Genomic DNA, 23,412 nt, shown 5'->3' on the forward strand with positions numbered 1-23,412 from the left:
GGAAGCACAAGGAGTGAGTGGCAGATGAACTCATCTGCCTGAAAATGTGAGCCTTCTTTGCTTCTGAAGCTTTCTTGAGCACAGAATGGTTAGTGCTGCTAACTATTTCAAGGAGCTACTGACCAGCCGGGCTGATAAAACTTACTCTTTTCTATGTGGAAGTTTATACCTAACATTTGTTTGACTGGATGTGACATACTGCCACTCCAAACTGCTCATGAGAAAGTAAGTCCTTCTCCTGTCCTTCAGACAGCCCTCCTCTGTGCATAACATCAGATGCCTAGATCTCTGGAGGCATTATATAACTACTGTTACTATTTATGATAAGGCCCCAACCTCACTGGATTAGCCATTAAATACATGTAACAAAAATAATGACAGTTCTTTATGACAGATAATTAGAGTATTTTAAAAGCAGCTGCCAACACTCAACAGTCTTTATTTTTTTATTTTTTTTTTAGGAAAGGTAACCGCATACCTCAAATGCTGTGTTTTACCCTGAGCTCTTAGATCAGAAAGACAAAGCTTCATTCTATCCTCGAGTTGCCTCTGCTGGTGACCTAAAGGTTACTTTGAATGCAGGGTCTACTTTGGTATTTAATACTGCAGACAGAACCTGCCACTTGTAGTTTAGTCAGCAAAGCAAACGGCAGCGAATCACTTGTGAAAACACAATCTTGTTCTCCATCAGGAGAGTTAAATGAAAGCCTAAGGAGTAACACTGCTCTGGGGACTCACACAGGTGTAACTCGGAGAGCCATGCCACCTGAAGACGAATAAAATGTCTATTACACTTCCTTTACCCTCAGATGCCAGAAATTAAGCTGATATGACAGCTCTGAGCTTTTGGCATCTGTTACAGTATTCCAAATCTCCAAAGCTAGCCTACAGGCCAAGATGAAAAAGGTATCTGAAAAAGCTAGACAAAGTAGACCGTGCTGCTAACAAGTCCTGGAAAGGGACAAGTTCTGATTTACCTGGGTTTCTCCTTAAATTTACCAACACTTTCTCAAAGTCACTCCTACAACACCTATTTCTTTGTTCCTCCTCCCTTTCAATCCCCAAAACCATATGGATATTTACTGTATATAAAATGCATTTACTCTCCTATGGGAATATAAATCCAGTATAGCTCTGAATTTACTGCTTCCCAATTTCAATTCCAAGCTTTCTCTTGTTTACTGAAAGACAGGTATTATCCCTCCTATGTTATACATTCCTCTACCTGCATCTTGGTCTCTTTCCAAGCAAAGAGCACTGAAATTTAATATATGTTCAGGATGTCCACTGCTGTCTTAATCATATTCTTCCTGGTAGGTTACTGTTATAAAGAAGTTTTCAAACTGCATGCAACATAAGTGTAACTTGAACATTTAAACGACCTTAAAGGAAAGAAAATATCTAAAAATATCACCCTAAAGATCTTTGAAATTTAAAAAAAAACAACCAACAAACACAGAAAAATCCCCCCAATGGCTTCTAAACTGTAAGTCAGCTGATTTAAATCTGTTTTGTGGCTTTGCCATAAGCTTCCAGTATAATTTTGCTAAATGCATGTAAGGAACCAATCAAGTGAGAATTCATGATCTGCTAAAGCAATTAAAAACTGACTACCAGGCTAGGAGGAAGAGAAGTGCAAGAGGCTCGTGCCAATCATTTGCTAAATTCTAGATGCAATTCCAAGGATTTAGAACACAGCACATTGATGCTGTGTGCTGATTTGATAAAACTGTTTCAATAGGATCTTTGTCCATGTTTCGATTATGCCACTCACTTCCTGCTTTCCTACTGTGAATGAGGCATTTGAAAACTTTACTGTGTCTACACTTGCTTCAACAAGCTAAGTGGCTTGAGATGTAAGAAAAGTTCTCTGTGCATACTGTTGGCTCTATCCTGGTTGGAACATGAGGTCCAACTGTAATAAATACAAATATATTACACAAGTAAAAAAACCCAGCAAACTTCCAAGGATGTTCCTCTTATTGAAGAACTGTAAGTCTACAATTTTTTGTAGAAAAATGGGTATTTGCCATTGTGAAGCTGAAAAGAAAAGAAAGGAAGATAAAATTCAGGGAGATTCTCAAGAAAAACAGTAAATTAATCTGTGATTTTAAAACTTCCTTGCAGTGACAAGCCTGATAAGAGGAAATCATATTAGAGCTCCAACGTAATTGTCTGCCAGCAGGAAAACATGACTTGCCACTACCATACACATTCCTGAACAGTAGTGTGGGTGCTGGCCCCTGTGCTCAAGAAGTTTTTCCAGCTATTCTTTTCTCTTGGCTTTGAAACTGCTGTCAACATAATGAAATACATTTTTTTTTGCAACTTTCTTACATATTCATAAAAATTAGACAAAAATACGACTTGTAGCCTGAAACTAGATTTTTGATAATGAACCTTCTCCTGCAAAGGGCATCTAGCCTACAGTTCTCTGCAGTATAAACACAACTATGTTCAGATATACAGAATATTTCCTAAAGTTTCATAAGAGACAGTCAATTCCAGTGTTGTTCACAACTGTGTAAACTGGTACCAGACCCCCAATACTCAACAAAATGCTTTCAGTCCATAAATACATACACCTTGACACTTACTAATTTACCTGCTATTGCTGAAAACAAATCACAGGATTACTAGAACTGAACTATGGAAAACAACGGGAATATTTGCTGCTCAAAGGATGAGCAATCAATCCAAAGCAGGTGCAGTAAACTAAGATAGTACCTCTAGCTTTTGCTTTCTAGAGTGACTATAATTGAAATTGCTTGTCGTGCTAATATTTATTAAACATGCTTTAATACTTATGCTATTTTGATTAACAGAAAATTTCCTTATGCCATGGCTATATTATCTCCAGTTCATAATAATATGAGTGCTATATTTGTACATTCATTCAGTATAATTTCCACTTCCATTCAGTTGTTACTCAAATTTACGACATTGCCAAGATAAGATACTGCTAATGAACACCTCAAGAAGGCACAGTACTTGACTACACTCAGCTGCACTGACAGTTTGGCTTGCTAAAAAAAATAAATCCAAAAGAACTGTTATTTTGCACAAATTTCAAGACAAGACCATACTAATAATTTTGAATACGAAGAAACATAGGAATACAAGACCAAAATCTCACACTAAGTATGACATTGGCTTTTATCAAGGCATAGTCATGAAGCATTTTATTAAAAGAAATGAAGCTAAAGTTACTACAGTCAATGAATATTTCAAGGATTAGAATGCACTTTACAACATGCTGCAAATGTGAAAAATGCTGGAAGTACTCAAAGTTATCATTATCAGTGGAACCTTTCTAATAGAGTTCTCATTCCTTCATTCTTCTACACATCTGAAGGGAACAGTAAGAGAGGTCAAGCCCGAAAAAAAACAAATTCAAAAGAAAAGTTCATCTGTTCCCTTAAAAAAGCACCAATGACCAGATAGCTGTAAAGGAAGCAGATCCACATGTCCTGACTGTCTAACTGCTCACAGTACAATTTTTGTCTCCTTGCCCAAGGTTTGTACAAACCATGATTCTCATCAGTTTGGACTATTTAAAGAGACAAACGAAAGCTGTGAAATATCAAAACTGCTGAAGAGTACTGTAGTTGTGTGATGTCAAAACCGGTAAAATTGATAATAAAACCTTCAGGGCTGCCAGGAAAAACAAAATACAAAGCAAAACTACCAACAAGATGGCTGGTAGCTACAATATAAAACTGAGAAGAAAGTACTATGGAGGAGTATGTAAGAATGAGATCTATAAAATAAAACATGGCTTTAATCAGAGCACACGGGTCTAATATATGTTTTGAATTTCACTTTTATATTTTCATTTCAAAACTTGAGAGACAGCATGCCACAAAGAAAACTACTTCAAAACACTCAGTATTAGCCTATCTTCAAAGTGGCTTGTATAAATCTTAAATTTCAGCAGCAGCAGTACATTTCAGTGCAAATTCTCCTACTGATAACATACTCCAAATAGTAATGGAAACTCACAAATGAAGTCATATTAGCATAGCTGGGGAATGGCTGTTATGAAAATCCTCAAAGGACCTCAAGAGTTTGCCTCAGAACTTTTTAAAACTTTCTGGTTCAGACTTACTTGTGACAATGCATTTCTCGCAACACCTTTCTTTACAGGAAAGACACCACAAATTGTGTTGTTTACACAGTAAATGCACACATGCAAAATCTTTATAGTGTTGAAAAAGAATTAGAGTTGTTCCTTCCTGTAGACAGACTATTTTTAAAATAGAAACCAATAATAAGCAGAGGAGGATCAAGGCAGAGATTAATGTTCCTCCATGCTTTTCAGCATTATAAAGCTACTTTTATAACACTGAAGCAAATCGTACAGTGACTGACACGAACAAAATGACAGTAATCTGTCACTATTTCACATTTTCCACTAGGCTGATTCAAATAGTTATTTATGAACCTTACACTTCAATGGTCACTTTGATGACTAAACCATAAATTAGAATGTAAAGTGAATAGAAATTTGATTTTAGAGTAACAATAAATTGTCAACTAGGAGGGATATTATTTAATTTCTACCGACATACTATGAAAAAGTCGGCAATACCAAGATGATCTACATCATAATAAACCCCAAACTTAGCAAAAAACTGTATGCTACATCTCATGTTTGCTTCAGTACTTCTGCATTTAAAAATAAAAACACTTTATATTATGCTTGGTTAGTTTTAAATATAAAGTCTTAATAATGCCAGATGACTTCATTACTTAGATCTTCAATTAAATGGGGAGGAAGAATGAATTTTTTTCCACAGAGTATGATGAAATTTAAGAGCAAGTAAATATTAATATGAATTTAGATGCTAAGGTTTTTAATAGTCCCAATGAAAAACTGGCTTTAAAGACAGTTGCTGTTTTTACAATATTTATCTCTTGCTTTACAGCTGAAAGTGAGTGACACTGAAACATAACAGAAGTTCTGCAAAGCACAAAAGTTCTCAATTTTTTACAGCAAAAAAGATCTTTATTACCCAAACATCAAGTCTTACAGGGATTTGTGTAAAAAGAATTATCTTGATAAAATAATTTTCTTTTATCAGATTATTTTTTGTTAAAAAGTTCCATTGTGTATTATGTTACTCTGTGTGTTACTGTCTGTTACTCCTGGAAACGTGTAAGATAAACCCTTCCAAAACTGAATGCTTTGTCTGGAAAATTTCTACAAGTATGACATTTAAGATTTGATTTAAGAGATACTTCAACAACTGAACCTGGGTCCAGGCAGATGCACAGCAAGAAGGCATAAATGAAGTTAATCCTATTGTGTGATGCTATTGGTGAGAACTCAGCACCACACTCTCAAAAAACCTGGAGACAGGTTGTATTAAGTGCATTAACACAGCAGAAGGTCTGACTCCACCTCACAGACTTTACGCTATAAATATCTGCAGCCACGAGGTCCCTCCATAGCCACTGTCCCTTGAGCAGGGATGCTTCTCAAGGTGAGCTACCCCATGTGGTACCGAGGCTGAGAGATACCTTACCTGACACCAGACATCAACAGGTTGGTAACTGATGTTTTTTGCTTGTATGTAACATTTAAGATACATATAGCAAGCTTAAGCAGTAATTTTTGTATCCCATACTAACTTTAAGGGTAGTATGTAGTGGAGCATTGACCGCCAATCTGTTTGTAATAACTAAGTATTTCACATACATAAATTTACTGATTAGAACTCAAGAGACTAACTACTAGGTCAGATTTGTACAAGTGATACCCGACTCTTCTCCTGTGACACCCCTTCCTTCATTTTCTTCTCCAGCCTCTAGTACTTCCCTGGAGATGTATCAAGGATGTCAAGGCTTTCCAAGACAAAACCTCAAAAATAAGAGCTGAAAAGACTAATTATCACCTACAGATACGAGAAAAAACACCATAATATTTAAATGCAATTGCATTGTAGCAATCCAATCTGAATTGTTTCTTCGAGAAACACTTAAAATACAAAAATAGCAGTGTTTAGGTTAAAAAAAGATAGCAAAACTATGGTAGCACAAAACAACACCTGTTCCTGGAAGAAGACACGCCAAAGAAATAATTTAAGTTGCACCTAAGTATTCATACTTAATTGTCAAATCAAAGGGCCCAGCTTCCTACTGAAATAAGAATCCATCTAACTGACCTGTGGGTTGTTTAAAGATGCATGTTAAAACAAACCATGGAGGAACAGGTGCACATATTCATTTGATGCTTAATAAAAGTACTACTGAGCGTTGACTGGTGTCAGCAAGTGAAGATTTTGCAAGGAGGAACTGCTTAAGCATTGCAAGTGCCCTTAGAGAGTTCAGATGTAGAAACTTGCTTCCTTCCAATTTCCAGTGGTCACTGTAGACAGACAGTGGGTATGTATGAGAAGTTAAAAAGTATCTAAAGTTCAATGAAGTCTAATTTGTGTCTAAATGAGATGTTATAAATGCTACTCAGACAAGAAAAATACTGCCAGCGACTCAAATAATCCAAAGAAAAATGTATCATGCTGTATGGACACATTTACCCAGAATTTACTTAATTCACTTTAGGATTTTTTCGTTCTAACACTGTATCAGGACATAGGAAAAAACAAACACGGAAGAAGGCAAGACTATTTGAAGTGAGTGTCACACTCATCCTTCTAAACCTATGATGTGAGGAGGAAAGGCTGAAGAAAGGAATCTAACACACATAACCTAGAGGAAATAGATTCAAAGGAAAATTAGGGCAGAATAGAGAAGCAGAGTAAAGAGACAGCAAAACAAACAGCAGAGAAGGCAACAAGAGCATATAAACTTTTGACAGCAAGGCCTGTTCCAGTTAATGGAACCAACAACCCTAAATCCCCCTATTGCAACCATCATGTACAAACAGATGTTTCCCATGATTTCAAACTCAGACATACAAAAATCAACATTCATCTATGGATGTTTTGAGCAAGGATCTATTTTTTCCATCTCTGGTGGCATAAGATAGTTAACTGAGGAGGGTACAACTCTTAGATAAACTGAGAGAAATAAACATACCTGCCGACGAACAACCTCTAGGTTTGCTTTGGCTTTGTTCACTAGTTCTTCTATTTTTTCAGAATCCTTTATATTCTTGTTTTCTCTGAAGGCATCTCTTATCCTTCTGATGGCATACGTTCTAAACACAAACAATAGCAAGATGTGTATTCACAGGTGTGCTACAATTTATGAAATTTCAACATTCCTTAAAACAAGCTAATGTAAAGAAAAAAATGCATACACACACATACACATACATATTTTGCCCAATTTTATTCCTATATCTTTTTATTCAGGGTCTTGTCTTGCCAGAATTCAAACAGTGTCCAGATTCTTTAATTTAAAAAAAAGTGGGTTTACTGGAAGTTGTTGTAGAAACATTTAATATTTCACATATCAATCCATCCTTAGTGCTGTAACAATACTGTTAGATGCCTGGCATGAATACTGCAAAGCTCAAGAACAAAACAAAAGCCTAAGGACCAGAAAGTCATTTCCCAGATTATTTTGAATCAGTATGACTATTCTTAACCTGCATATTTTAAAGGTCATTGAGCTAGCCACTAAATACATTATATATTTTTACTAGGTCTGATGTTGTAAACTAGCAGTGAACAAAGGCAGACTGATGGATCAGCCATAACAAAAAGGACTCCTTCCCTGTCATCCTTTTCTTCTCCTGTCAAGGTATATTTCACCTCTCATTCCAACATCTCCTCATCCATTTCTCCATTAAGAAGCAATAACAGGACATTATTCTGCAAGCAGGAAGATGCTATGATCTCTGCTTTCAGAGAGGAAGATCCAAAGCTGTAGCCTTTTCCAACTGCCTCTTCTTTCCAACTGCAGTCTGCAGAATACTGCTCAATACAAAACGGGGCCCATTTCCATATTAAAATAAAATTTTCAGACTTAGAGGTAGATACTTTCTTTACATGGGTCTTTGGGAGGGGCAGGAGAAATGGCAGTAAATTAATCCTGCTCAGCTATCTCAATAGTGTCCCAATTCTGTACCACCACATCACATCAATATCACTTTTACTCCAGAAAGTAAAACCCTACATGTGGCACTGGAAAGAAACAAAAGGCTGCTGCAAATACCATAAATAGTTTAATATTTCAACAACCCTTTTCAATCTTGTATAACAGTGGAACTTGAGAGACAAAATTGGCTAAAACACTATCAAAAAATGCGAAGACAACGTTGAAAAATAAAATTATTGCAGGAAGAGACTGAAGAAAGGAGAGGAAGAAGAGGGAAGATGAATAGCCAGTGGCACTCTGTTCCATTAGATGGTGCTATCCAGCTCCTAATGCAGCTTTCACCAGCCAAACAGTGTGTTTTCTCTTTGAGCTCATAAATAATACATTTCAATCACAGGAATCAGGATGGTTATGGAGTGCCACTCTGCTGCCGCACACTGGCAGATGGCGCGTGCTTTTAATTAGGGCCTGTTCACCTATAATGTGACACTGGGGTGCAGGAGTGAGTGTGTGTGTGTTTGTATGTCTGAAGTTAATAGAATGTATTAAATATGGAAGCTCATTCTCATCTGCAGCTGCTGTCCCAGCAAGATTTGAAGGGGAAGCTGATTATTTCTTCTAGAAAAGAAACAACCTCAAATCATTAGGATGTAGTATAATTCTGTTGCTTGATAATGGATTGATTTCAAATCACCCCATATACATATGTAGGTTAAACTGTGCAGAAACATATATTTTCTGAAAGGACATGTTTCCAAGAGATACAAAGACTAACATAAACATATTTAGCTTAAAAGTAAAAACACCACCACCACCAAGTATCCATTAGTGGGTACAAGTCTTTCAAAATGCAATACAAACGAGTAAATGCTATCTACATAAAAAAGATAGATGGGACAAAAGCAAATTCTTGTTCAGTATAATGCCTACAGCTGGTTGTTTTTTTTTTTTGTTCTGTACATATGATGCTTTAATTGTTACATCTTGTTTCTCTTCCTCTCACTACATCCAACAATTGTTGAGAAAGAAGAGATACATACTTAGAAAACAGATCAATTTTTATCTATAATCATAAAGTTGCACTGTTTTTACCTTTTATGATTTCTTTAAACTTTTATGAATATTAACACCCAGCTACTCTAATGGAGTGTATTTTCAGTTCAAGAAGCATAAATACTAAAACCAAACGTACCATTTGAAGGCACAGCTCAAAATGCCAGTGACAGTGGTTATCTTTATGAAACTTCACAAGAGTAACCTAAAAGAAGCACTATCTGAAGACAGAGAGGCAGATGAAAGGCAGATTGGCAACTGAACAAGTGGCTGTACTATATGGATAATTATTTATCCAGGGGGGCACTAAGGAACAGAGGGCATACAGCACTGCAACAAGTTTAAGCCAACGTGAGTGAAGAGGAGCTGCTGCAATTTTGCCATGCTCCCTGGTAGGCACAAACCCTCCCTCTGCCTCCTTTAGATGAGCACAGTCAGTCTGATTTGGCCCAAGTGAGCCAGATGAACTTGGTAACCTGACAGAAGGCCTATGTACTACAAGAATTAACTTCAATTTTTGTTGTTTTGTTTTTTTGTTTCCAGATTAGTGAGCTTCATATACTCTGCATGGGATTGGATGAGTATCAGCACTGAGGAGGAGGGAATACAGCAGTTCTAATTTTGATGGATATAGTTTGCAATTGATCCCTTTCAGAAAGGCTAAGCAAGTCATGTAAACAAAGGGGACTCTTCAGTGAGAAGGTACCAAGCAAACTCTCCAGAGAAACAGAATGGGAAAGCAATTTTGGATACATACACTCAAAGAGCTCCTATAGACCTTTGGGAAAGGTCTAATTCTTAATGCAGTAGTATTCATGAAGAAACATAATGTAAATGAAAACTTGAACTACATTTCACAATGCACTGTTTTTCTCACTATTCTTTGAAAACAGATATTGAAAAATGGCTGAAAGACCCAATAAGGCATTTTGCTTTCGTCATCCAAGTGCACTGAAATTTTAATAGAGAACACCTTTGATTTTATCTTCTGCAAAGACTTCCCAGCAAGCTAGTGACAGCGGGGCCCAAGCAAGAGTGTACAGTTGAATATATTCACTCGGCACTCTCTTACTGTGCACACTCAAAGCACTTCTTGTGATCTCTACTTACATGCACCTGTCACACAATTAGTTTCCAATTAAATCAAAAGAATGTACTCAATGAGTAATAGACTTGGTGCAATGGCTTCAGACCAAAGCCATTGCAGGTGGGTGGCTACACAAGGTAACAGATGCACATCAGCAGAAAATAGAAAGAGTGATTGGGGGTTAATGCGCGAACAACACCAGGGCCAAAACATTACCGCAGACTCACAGGCAACGGGCACTACCTGCTAATGTTAAGAGACAACAATGGCTCTAAATAATAGTAAAAAACACAGAGAAACTGTATTTGTCCTAATACTCTACCTTGAAAGAGTTCCTCTTTTTTCTTCTCTGAAGCACAATCAAAAACCTAATGTGTCCTCAAAAAAATGAAGCCTGTAAGAAGCAAAGTCTGAACTAACGACTATTAATGAAAAATGAAATTGCAACTGAGGTACTTCAGAAAATAGTATCTGCTCGGGGATTTAGATATTTTTATTTCAAAATGTTTACTTATGTCACATCTGGCCAAAAAAAATTAAAAATCTTTGTGCTTTGCTAAGCCAGAGTGTAAAAAAAGAAGGTGAAACATCAGGCAAACATACTTGCTTTTTAAGTACATAGTACCAAGCTTTCAAAATAAAACTGGTCAAGCAATGCCTTTCTCAGAAACAGTTTGCATTTACCAGTATCACACACGTTAAAGGTTTAAGTCATCTTTCCAAGACACATTTACAAACATGTTGACATCTCTTGTCTTTGTGATTGTCAACAAGTACAATGTATTGTACCACACCACAGTTATAGGCAACATACAGCGAAAACAATGGCTGTTAAAAGTTGTCAGCCATTGAGTGCACACGCAAAGACAGAAGAGGAGGATTGTGGTATGTATACTGTGCAAGCAAAGCAGAGTACCAGGGAAGAGCCCAGCAAGTTAGAATATTCACAACTTTCAAAAGAGGTCTAGAGTAAAATGCACTTTTCCTTATTAGTTTGAGTTGTATTTAATAAATTAAGGCAAGTGATAAGTAGCCAACCTCTAGGAAGCCCACTAGGGTTAATAATTCTGGAATGAATTATATGATGCTTTTATTTCAGGACACAATGTACAAAAGTGGGATACTGATTTAGAATACAGTACCATTATATCAAGTGAGGGATCCTTTTTATAAAAAGGTCAGCTTTCTCTCACTAAATTATATTTTCTTACGACTGCTGCCTTCCAATTAACATCTATTAACTTAAGGTAGAAACAACATGAATTTTCAGAATTTTCCATTATAACTAGCAAAATGTGCACCAGATGAGATTTGCCTTACGATATTTTCAGAATTACATGTCATTTAAAATAGAAAATTTTTACAATAAAAAACTATACGCAGAAAAATCATTTTAGCTTACTTTAAAGTTTTATTAGCATTAGTGAAGATGTATGTCTCCATATACAGAACTGCTTCAGAGGGAATGATTATTTATATAAATATATGCAGGTGTACTCATACATTTTCCAAATATATGTATGTATTTACAACCTTTTTTCCTCTATAAAGGTCTCATTGAAAGACACCAATAAAGGTGAAGCAAAAGCTGCATGTAATTACTATTTAATACTAAAGAAAGGAACATTTGACAACAGATTGTGTGTTTGAGACTAGGAGGTAAGTACTTCATAGGGAAGTAGTTGCGATTTGTCTAATTAAACACAAGACCACAAGAGGGGTGTGGATGCAATGTTTTATCATCAAGGTGTTCCTCAAACTCCATCACTACACAGATTTTCAGCAATGCCACCTCAAGAGATAGCACACCACCACCACCTGCCTGTTTTCTAAAAATCAAAGTAAAGCTTATTCCTGGAAACAGGATTTGCTTGGTGGAGTGGGGGTGGTGGCTGAATGCTGGGACAGGAGGAAAGAAGAGTAAAGAAAAAGTAAAATTATATTGTTGGTTAACTCAGCATTATTTCCTCAAATTTTTTAATGAAGCAGAGTCACTGGACAGTCTTCACAAAAAGCCTACAGAAAGAAACCTACAAGCCATTACTTGGTTTCTTTGCTAATACACAAAATACAAGTTTCAAAGAAATTGTTAAGGCATATGTTTGGAATACAGCAGCACTAGAGATACTTTATGAGAGAGGATTTATAAGGTTCAAAAAGGCCAAGTGCCGGGTCCTCCACTTTGGCCACAACAACCCCCTGCAGCACTACAGGCTGGGCACAGAGTGGCTGGAGAGCAGCCAGACAGAAAGGGACCTGGGAGTTTGGATTGACAGGAAGCTGAACATGAGCCAGCAGTGTGCCCAGGTGGCCAACAAGGCCAAGGGTATCCTGGCCTGTATCAGGAACAGCGTGGCCAACAGGTCCAAGGAAGTGATTCTTCCCCTGTACTCAGCACTGGTGAGGCCACACCTGGAGTACTGGGTCCAGTTCTGGGCCCCTCAGTTCAGGAAGGTTATTGAGGTGCTGGAGCAGGTCCAGAGAAGAGCAACAAGGCTGGTGAAGGGACTTGAGCACAAGTCCTGTGAGGAGAGGCTGAGGGAGCTGGAGTTGTTCAGCCTGGAGGAGAGGAGGCTCAAGGGAGACCTCATCACTCTCTACAACTCCCTGAAAGGAGGTCGTAGCCAGGTGGGGGTTGGTCTCTTCTCCCAGGCAACTATCAGCAAGACGAGAGGGCAAGGTCTTAAGCTGTGCCAGGGGAGGTTTAGGTTGGATATTAGAAAGAAATTCTTTCTTAGAAAGGGTAATCAGGCATTGGAATGGGCTGCCCAGGGAAGTGGTGGATTCACCGTCCCTGGAGGTTTTTTAAGATGAAACTGGATGTGGCACTCAGTGCCATGGTCTAGTAACCACGGCAGTAGTGGATCAAGGGTTGGACTTGATGATCTCGGAGGTCCCTTCCAACCCAGCTGATTCTGTGATTCTATGATTACTCTCAAAGAACAGAGAAGAGGAATAAAGATTGATGAACATTAGAAACCACATTTGAGAGCTGGTGACTGTGACCCAGTGCATATGATACATGCTGTATGATCAGATACAAGGTTTTGTAGCTTATTTCTAAAGCAAATATTGCTACTTTGCATCCCAGAGCTCAAAACATCTAATAAAAACTTCAACCTTTTCCGTGAGATCCCTTTCATTTTCTTTAATCAATCAAAAACCAAAAATGCCTCCCCAGATTTTTAGAGAGAAAGACTCGTGGCTGTTTTATGAAAGAACTTATTTTTCTGACTATATCTTTTCATCAGTTTGTGCCTGTACCCATTTCAAAGCAGAGATCACGGATGACCACCTGATCAACAGTCATTCATGTTGGAAATCAGTTTTGAAAATCCCCTGCTGAAAGGAGGGTCAGTGATGGCATCAGATTAGATTACTCACAGCTTTGTCCAGCCATGTCTTTAAAAACAGGATGTTGACCAGGTCACCTAGCTGGGAAACATGCTCAATTGTTTGGCTGTCCTTATGAGGAAAAAGCTTTTCCTTAGAGCCAGTCTGAAAAACCCCTCTTCCTGCACTTTACATCTGCTGTCACTTTTTCTCCTGTCAGGCACCTCTGAATACTTTGATCTACTGGCTGCTTTCAGGTTCCCTCAATTTTCTCTTCTCCAGGATGAGCCAGACAGCTCCCTCAACCTTTTTTCACAGTGCTTCAGCCACTCTGGTGGTTTCTTCTCATCTGGCTTCAGGTTGTCCATGCCTTTCCTGTATGGAGGGCTGAGGAAGGCAAGAGTGGATGCCTTACTACAGATATGATCTACCAAGCACTGAGTAGAGAGGGACAATTGCTCCCATCAATCTGCTCGCTGAGCAACTCTTGATACATCTCAGGATGCTCTTGGCCTTCCTTGCTGCCAGGGCACACAGCTCAGTTACCAAACACTTCCTTCTTCATGGTCCCAGAATACTATCAGTGCTATTCACAGTTAACTATGATTATTTTTGCCATTCATTGAAACATACATTTTTGTTGCTATACTTCTAAACATAAAAACAGTTATTGGTTTGATTTTAAGTGTAACGAATCTTTGCAGAAGGGAATGGTTTTTGGAAGGTCAAAGTTAAAAAAAAAAAGTAAAGATGTTCAAATGAAAGCATTCTTTTAATCTTAATTGGAGTTGCAACTGCAATGTTATATTGCAGGAGAGGTTAAAAAAGAGGGTTACCAGTGAAGGACCCAATTGAACAAGTTGTTCAGTTAACGAGGGACCGGGCAAGGATGTGCTGCAGGAACTAGAACCAGAATTTGCTACAGATGAAAAGTGTCCTGATGGTCTGAAATGAGTAATAGCTCTCTGCTGAGCTTTCACTGCCAAGTCCCTGCCAACTGCTCACCAGGACACTGGGGGAGCTTAACAGTCCAGTTACCAGGTAGGGAATGCCATGAAACTACAAGTTCAAACCCTGACCAAGCTGATTTCTCTCTTCTTTCTTTTGAGACAGATATACACCATTCCATTTGCTGTGCTAGTGTTTCTGAACAGTTCTTAAAAAGGCCTGGCCTGCTGTGTATTATCATTACAAATTCCACTATATTTTCCTGGAAAAATCAGAGTTTTACTCCAGTGCTGTGGCCAACATTTCACTCTTCAGCATAGCTGGAGGTTCCCCTTCCATTCTAAGAAGAGAGACAGTTTAGCTTGTGACTTGGGTACCCTGAAGGGGGCTAAACATAGTGCACCCCTTGGTGATTGTAACTGTTCATTTAGAAACCCACTGGGTGCTAAGCAGCCTTGCTGGAGGCAAGCATTTCCCACTTGACAGTGGGAAATGATTTGCCTTTGATGAAGCAGTAGTGCTTACTTTTAATTAAACAGCAAGGCATAAAGCCTTGGAATATTCTACCTTCTTGGACTGCAGTGTGGTTGGTCAGGATGATGATGAGATTTTGATACAACATTTCTGAAGCGGAGCATTATTTCTGAAAGTAAAGAATCAGATATAGAAAATATCTACAATACCCATATTATTATTTTAATATGGAAATCATAGAAAAGCTAATTCCTTAGAAGAGAAAAGGGATTGAGTATCAGAAATGTGTTGTTAGCATAGAGTTTTAGAATAAATAAGATATTTTGACTTACGAAAGACTTAAAAAATAGTTCTCCGAAGGTCACCTGAGGTGAAGCATTGTTCGTCATCTTGATAGACTAGTACTTTTGAGCATACTGAACAGATTCCTAACAAAGTTTTATTTTGTAAAAGTGATCCTTAGATTCTAGTAATAAAGATGATTAATTTTGCCTCTTGGTTTTTGCTCAAGTAAACTTGTGCTTTTTGAGATAGAGGGATTTAAGCATTGTAAGTCCAAAATGAATCTAGTAAAAGAAATTGCATTGAAATTAGATAGGATTCAGTCACCTCATGACCAAGACAACAATAAAGCAGAAATACAATTTATTAAACAATCCAAATGAAATAACATACCACATGTTCAGACTGCTTATATATAACATACTAAAAGTTACAGGATTTAGAACATTGAAGTTATTATCCAGTATTTATTCTCTCATCCATTTCTATCAGCTTTATAGCTGATCAAAAAATCTTTGTTCCTTATAAAACTCAGTCAGTAATGACAAACATCCCCCACTGGATCTCCTATCACCATATGGCTCAATGACCTTCCCTCATTTATAGCAAAGCACTGCATGTTTAGTTTAGCAAATCTGCAACATCAATTTTGACAACAATGATGGATACTTGAAATTACAATGTAATACTTAGCAGCATAGAAAATTCTAATATATGCAAAGCCTATTAGTCAAACCTAGAGCCTAAAAAAATCAATTTGGAATTCATAACAAAATCACCATCCTACTTTGTGCATACAACAGAGTACTGAATATTATTTTTAGACATTTGGGATTGTAAATACAAGCCTTTGGACAATGCATGTAATGTTTCAAGGCTCAGAAAAAAAGGAACGCAGGTTATTTTGTACACTGTGAACACTACCTAAGGCAGAGAGAGTCAAGAGGACTAGATATTTCTTTCTGTAGTTTTTTCTATTTAATTAGTTACAGGAAATGGAAGTCTACACAATCTTTACCGGTGATTACACTAGCGTGAAAGAAACAGGGGCTGAAAACTCCATCCTTAAACAAGAGTGGAACAGTAACCAGAAATGCAACAGATACAAACTCTGGGTGTCTCTTCATCCCCACAGGAAATCAGAGGCAGCTTCTCACAAGATGACAGAGCAGGAGGATCCATGGGTGAACAGAGGCAAGGTTCGAAGGGAAAAGAATATTCTGCTCGGTAAAGCTGAGCGACTGATTCACCACGTCAGAGAGACAGATTTGCAGTTCTGAGGCAGGCATAGCTGATTTTCATCACCATAAATAAGTACCAGAACTACCCACCATACTTTCTGCACTGCCCGGCTCTCCACTCCTTGTACTTCCCAAGTGCTTTCAGCACAAGCAAGCATTGGAAAAAGCCAGACCCTGCGCAGGCTAGTCACGGAACAATATGTCCACAGCTCTATATCTTTGGGGTATAATGATGATCAGCTAAGACATATCCAAGATCTCCACTAGCTCCAATAAAATAAATTGTGCTTCTCAGGACCTGTACATTGTACATATTTTTCTGAAGTCCAGAAGTAACATAGTAATCAAAGTATAATACTAAAATCTGAGTGAAGTAACACAACAGTCTTGAAAGATACTTCACATAAAAGAAAGAAAGAAAAAGAAAAAAAAGGGTTACACCCATTTTCCTACTATTTCTCCTACAGTGACAATAAAAAAAAAAGTAGAATGGATGATTATCTGCCAAATATGAAGCAAAGAACATCTACCAGCCAAAATGTTTCTTTTAGGCTATGTATGGCCTCTACCTCTAAAACTGTGGTGCGTACACCCTAACTCTCCAAACTGTAGATCCCAGCATACAATGCAATACTTTGATCTGACCAGACAATATATGCTTTGAGACAGAAAAATGAGATTAAACTTAAAACTCAAGTCCAGTGAACAGAAGTCATTCAATAAACCTGCTGACAGATCTTCTGTGCATTGAAACAGTTTAATCACTGTAACAGAACTGGAGATCAGAAATACTCAGGAAGACAACAAGAGGGATCAACTTTCCTACTTCAAGAAAAGAAACATTGACAAATGTCTTTTAATCTAGTCAAGCCTAAGTACGTTAAGTATAGATGTTAAAATTTAAAGGTGAAGACAGGCTAGAGTCAGTAATTGTTAAGGAATCTTCCAGTCAATCTCTTACACTCTCTCTTAGAGTCTTAAAGTAAGAAGGAAAAAACACCTCACCTTATTCTATTTCTGTATCTATATACATTTTATTTAATAAGACTGAGTTCAGAGCGGTACAACTATATATCAAAAAAGGTTCTGCATTTCAAGCCAAAAGTGTGCTCCAAAAAAACCCAGACAGTACTTAATAGCTAATTAAAAGTCACAGGAAAATATTCACTCACATGAGTGATGGTAGCACTTTTTGTCCTCTATCTGCAAGGAAGGAAAAAGAAAACATACAGCGAACACCAGCTCCTTTTCCTCCCATAAGCACATGATTGCTGGCTGCAAGAAGTTCTTCTCAGATAACATTTACTCTAAATGTAGAATTAACATCTGCCTTAAAACTCAGTAACTCAGATGAGTACTGTCTAAGGTTACCGCACAAGATAATAGCAGAGGAAAAGAGGTATCAGGAGTGGTCTATTTTTCATAACAATGTTTTCAGTATAACATTTTATGACCAGATTATCTTTCCTTTGACATGTGACATGACCTTCCATTCCCCTGGGTAGCAGAAAAGGTTTCCAATCTAGGAACAAATTACCCACAGAAGTTGCAGAAGCACCAGGTCCCCAGCTAATGGTAACAATACCTTGCATTGATAAAGAATTTCTCCTTCAAGGGTTCCAACAAATTGTTGGGAAATAAAAGCCCACAATCAAGCCTCAAAATCCATACAGGTTAGTAAGCACTGCCAGTAGTTCCCAGAACAAGGAGTTCTGTAGATATACGTATAGCATACTTTTTTGCCCAGCCCTGCACTGCTGTGGCTAATAGGACTATATTCATCCTATGTTGCCCTTGCTTTCGGAGGTAATTGTGAGGATGCCACCATCAGTTTGATAAATACTCATATTTCCATGCAAACTCTGCAAATAATAGGCAGCAATCAGGGGTATAAATTATGAACTGAAAATAATAAATTAAATTTAGTAAAAAATATACTCAATAACTCTGGACATCGGGAAACCTATTTAAAGGTCTACATGAAATGCATTGCTTATTACTGTTTTGTAAACAAAACACTTGAACATTTATTTTCATACTATAAATTAGTTAGATCAGGGAAAAAACCATTATGAGCGAGACATATAATTTACTTTGGCCTGTAATAAAACTACTTAATCCATCAATGTTCCTCCCTTCAAAACTAGTTTACATGTGAAGACCATTAATTTGAAAACCTATTTGCTAATTAACTTGACTAGAAAAATGCTGTGATATTTTAGATGGGTCAAAGATGTTTTCTGAAACTTAGTAGCAGCTTAGTTTCAAGGCAACACAACACAGCTCTATTTGGCATCACAAACATAATTCAAGCTATAAACTTCAAGGGCCATCTTACACATTTCATTTGAGCTACATTGACTTCAAAATATTTTTCTGAGAAGGAGGCATCTAATGTTATTTAAATAAATAAAAACACTGAATACATTTGGATGAGTGAATTAATTATTGTTTCACAAAGAATTCCATTAGTGATTCAATACAAAACTTCACGAAATGTGATGGCTTGTACCTGGCCCTTTCCACTCCCCTATTCTTAACTGTGACTAACAATGCAAATAAATGAGGGCTCTGCACCATACACCCCCCCAACCACCCACCCTGGCCACATTTGACTCTTTCATTGCCATTCTAACACAGTCTGTAGAAATTTAACATTCATGAAATGCATAACTGTGACAAGATAAACTGAGTTTCTCTGACACCAAGGCTCTCAGGAAACCCATGCCCACACTTCTGCTTATGCAAACAGTAAAGATGTTTACATCTGTGTGTGACTGCAACTGAGTATTGTGATAACATGGATGTTTGTTGGGGAAATACATGATGCCACTAAATAAATACTACCAAGCAAAAATACGATGTATCCTGCAAGCAAATACCAGTTAGCAGAAATCACATGCTGTGTAAGAGAAGGATGGAGACAACTCTCTAAATATTGACCTCACAGGATACAATAAATTATTTTCATAGGCACTTAAAGTCACAGAATTAAGTTTAATTACATAAGCTTCAATACCACAAAGGATTAGTGATTATTAACAATGTATTAGAATGAATTATAGTCTCAGGGAAGTATTTTTAATTAATTTAAATTATACACACTTTCTCTGGCAGCTAAAATAAGAGAATCTTACTCTTAACCAAGCTAATGATGTAAAAACAGGTCTTTAATGGTTCCAGACCAGGATATGCCAGACAAGAAAGGACCATCAAGACCTGCCAATGAAGATTCTTCTGTAATAAGACTAACACACCTGTCATACTTCCTCTAGTTTCCACAATGGATTCACAGCTTGCTTTAAATAGGGATTTTGCAAAAGGATTACTGAGATTGAACAGAAGTGAATTCCCGACCTCTTGCCACCAATACATTCATATATGCATACACACACATAGTATTTACTTTGTGCATAGGCTTCTTTTCTTTAGAAGATGCAATGAGATATAACCAATTGCTATTTATTTAATAAGTTACCAAAAAAAAAATGTATCTAAGCAGCAGCTTTCTCCAAAACTTTGTAACAAACATGATGCTGAAGAAAGTCTAGTCCCAAGTACTAAACTGAGTCCTGAGTTTCTGAATACCATCCAAGCCTGGCATTTAGCGATTCCCAGCACAGGACCTTCAAATTTTCCTGAAGAATACTTCAAATATTTTATTTCACATACTTTCTGTTAAGGAAGAAAGCAGCTGAACTCAACTGAATTCTTTCACTATTATCATATTAAATGCATTGCATCCTGAGAAGAATGTTAGAACTTTATAAAGAGATCAGGTAAAAAGGAAAAAAAATCAATAGAATAGAATAGAATAGAAAGTAGAAAAAAATGTGAAGGGAAAAAAAGTCACATTCCATAATGCCATCAATAGTGTCTGGATGATTTGTGGCATCTTCGCTCTTGAGAAAGAACTATATCAAGAAGAATCACCAAGAATATTCCTCACTTAGGACATCCTCTGTACTGAGTTCTGTGCAAAACAGTCATGGAGCAGCTGGCTCAAGTATTCACACATGCAAGAAAACAACCAAGAAAGTTTCCTTTCATGCCCTCTTTTTTGGAAAAAGGAGACAACCATGCATAATCCAGGATTGTACTTTGTTGGTTAGCAAACCCAAAACCACATGGGAAGAGCTTTATCGAAGAGGCAGTTTAGAGACCATCCCTGCTGAGTGTTGCTGCAGCAAGTGGTTGTGAAGATTGCCTAATCTACAGCAGTTTCTTTTTCTTACAAAATTACTTTTTTCTTTTTTTTAATCCAGAACGCTGTCCTTGTAAAGAATACTTTAAATAATAGCTTGTGTCTACTGTGCCTTGAACCAACTCAATGTCACGAGGTCAGCATCTTTTCATTATGGGCTGCAACACATGGATATGGTGAGGAAGTAAATGTTAAATCCACATCCAAGAGTAAGGAAAGGAGGAGGACAGCATTTTAATACTTTGGAACTATATTTCCATTACAGAGTGTTTTTCATCAACCAGAAATCATGTGCATATGTCTATGGGCATGAATCAGTACCAGAGGCAGTAATTTTTCTATTATTATCATTAGTTCTCAAACAAATACCACTGGTAAATAAATGTTATGTAAGAAGAAATATGTCCCTCTTCTACTGTGCTATAGAAAGAATAACAAGCGGCCACAGCAGATTTAGTCAATTTGGTGCCTTTCCTAAAATAACAAAACAACTAAAACAGCAAATCAGTCTTTTGAGGAAGCCCCCACTCATCTGTCTTACAAATATAAAATTTCAATTTTTCCAGATCTCTGTATGCCACATATGTGCTCCAAACTCTTCCTTCAAATTATTACTATTCAAAATCCTCCTCTGTCAAAAAAAAAAAAAAAATGAAGTCAAGAAAATTACACCAAATCCAATGCATAGATATCATTTATTGTTTAGGAAGAGCATAATTTTACAAGGGTAAAATGAATGTATTTGGAAAATGAACTGTTGAACCTTTAAATCCAAGACAGCAACTCCAAATGAACATGATCAATTGAACTTAGAGGCAATGATTTCCAGTTGGGAAATGTTACTATAAAGAAATCAAAATATTTGGCCGAACTGTTTCCATTTAGTTTAAAATTCCTTTTCAAAGGATGATATCTAATGGTTATGTTTTGACATTTTGGAATAGAATGGTTTAGTTGTCATTCAAAAATATTTTATATATATACACAATACTGAAGTCAAATGGAAATACTTCAATACTGTCACACCCCAATTCAAAATCATGCTCTTATACCTCTAGATTTTCCCCAAAAGCGCATATATTTCCACGTTTTACTACAATTCAGATTGTCATCATCTCAGTCCTTCTCACAGTTCTCATCCTAATCAGAACGCTGAGCAGCATCCAGAGCTCTTAGAATACTGACATCTCTATTCAGGCATACATGATTCTGGCAAAATAAGGCAATATAATATACATAAAAGAGCCTGAAATAATCTAATGGCAAAATATTATGTGGTCACTGAAATAATAGCTAAAATTTCCCCAAGGAAAGAGACATTAGTAAGGCCAACCACAAACCTGTAAGTGCTCTACAAAATGATCTGCAAACATGCAGTGCCTGTTTACCTGTGACTTTGGGCTATGCTGCTGCCAGGTGAAAACAAGTGTCTGCAATAGCATAGGATGGTAACCACCCTGCACCCCGGGCTCTGGAATATCACAGCTGCTTGGAGCCTTGACTTTTTTATACTTTTCAAGTACATTACAGAGGGAGCCACATACTCATCATATGAGAAATTAACTCAAAGACTCCTAAAGTTTATCATCACTCAGAACACAGACAGCAATTACAAAGAGAGAGAACGAAAATAAGTTATCTGCCTTCTTTGCACAGCCAAGGAAAAACACATACTGTAAAGCTGAAATTCTGTCATCTTATTCCTACAAAGAAGTCAGACATCTCTGCTGGACAGAACTGACAATTTTATTTTTTTCCTGCATTTCTTATCTCAGCTACAAACTACCACTTTGGGTAGTTTGTCTTTTTTTTGTCCCTAACACAGAGAAACATAAACAATCTGCTGGCACATCTTGTCAATCACAAACTTCATTAGGAGATCCAGCAAGAAAAAGGCTTATTCAGCTTCGATACCTGTCACATGTAAAATTTTTAACAAGACTGTTAAAATACCTGAATGACAAAAGTGAAAAAAAAGACAGTGACAGGATTCTATAGACCAAGGACTAAAAACAAAGTGAGATTTTTCAATTAAAGTGACAAAATAAGGTATGTTGGAAGGAAGAGAAAGAAACACATTTTTGAAAAAAGAGTGTTCTTAAAAAAATTAACTTGGTGTGAATTATGTTGTCGAAAGAGTTGCTAGCAGAATCTTAACAACTTTATGCCCTCTTGAAAAACAGGACATTATGCAAGTACAAGTCAACTCAACCTATATTTGTGCAAAAATCCAGGTGCTCTGAACTGGTGTGTATCTGATATTCCCATAACCTGCTCCTTCCCTGGTTTGAGGAACCACTGAGACAGGTGCCACACAGGAATGGACAGCCTGACTTGCTATGGCAGTAATAACTTACTCCTGGACATCATCTTTCCTACTGTAACAGCAGCAGGAGATTGCACCTTTTGAGCAGCTTCCCTCCTTTGTATGGGCCCATGGGAAGTGGTGGATTCTCCATCTCTGGAGGTTTTTAAGATGAGACTGGATGTGGCACTTAGTGCCATGGTCTAGTAACCGTGGCGGTAGTGGATCAGGGGTGGGACTTGATGATCTCAGAGGCCCTTCCAATCTGGCTAATTCTATGATTCTATGATATGATGTGGCCAGAGTCCTTTTCTGAAATCAAGAGCATTAAACCCCTCAGCCCAAAGCCCATGAGCAGAATACCCTTGCAGCCTGCCGAGTCGACCTACTTGATCACTGCATACCAGACCCCTTTCCCTGAGGAATGAAAAAGTCCTCCTCATCAGACTTGTGCTCTAGACCCTTCACCATCTCTGTT

At 37.4% G+C, this 23,412-nt stretch overlaps 1 protein-coding gene across 3 annotated transcripts in view; it reads right to left on the reverse strand.

Moving 5' to 3' along the window:
• LYRM4 (LYR motif containing 4) overlaps positions 1–23,412 on the reverse strand; it is a 91,235-nt gene that overhangs the window by 60,678 nt on the left and 7,145 nt on the right. For 2 of the 3 annotated variants that reach the window (XR_010432402.1, XM_064663674.1), the window contains exon 2: positions 7,042–7,162. Coding sequence is in view for 2 of the 3 variants with exons in the window: in XM_064663674.1 (XP_064519744.1) it covers positions 7,042–7,162 (121 nt within the window). In the remaining variant the exon portion in view is untranslated. Of the gene's footprint in view, positions 1–4,986; positions 6,371–7,041; positions 7,163–23,412 lie in introns of those variants that run through there. The other variant, XM_064663669.1, reaches the window with a different exon arrangement.

This window comes from Pseudopipra pipra, chromosome 1 (genome assembly GCF_036250125.1).
Source record: "Pseudopipra pipra isolate bDixPip1 chromosome 1, bDixPip1.hap1, whole genome shotgun sequence".
Lineage (NCBI taxonomy): Eukaryota > Metazoa > Chordata > Aves > Passeriformes > Pipridae > Pseudopipra > Pseudopipra pipra.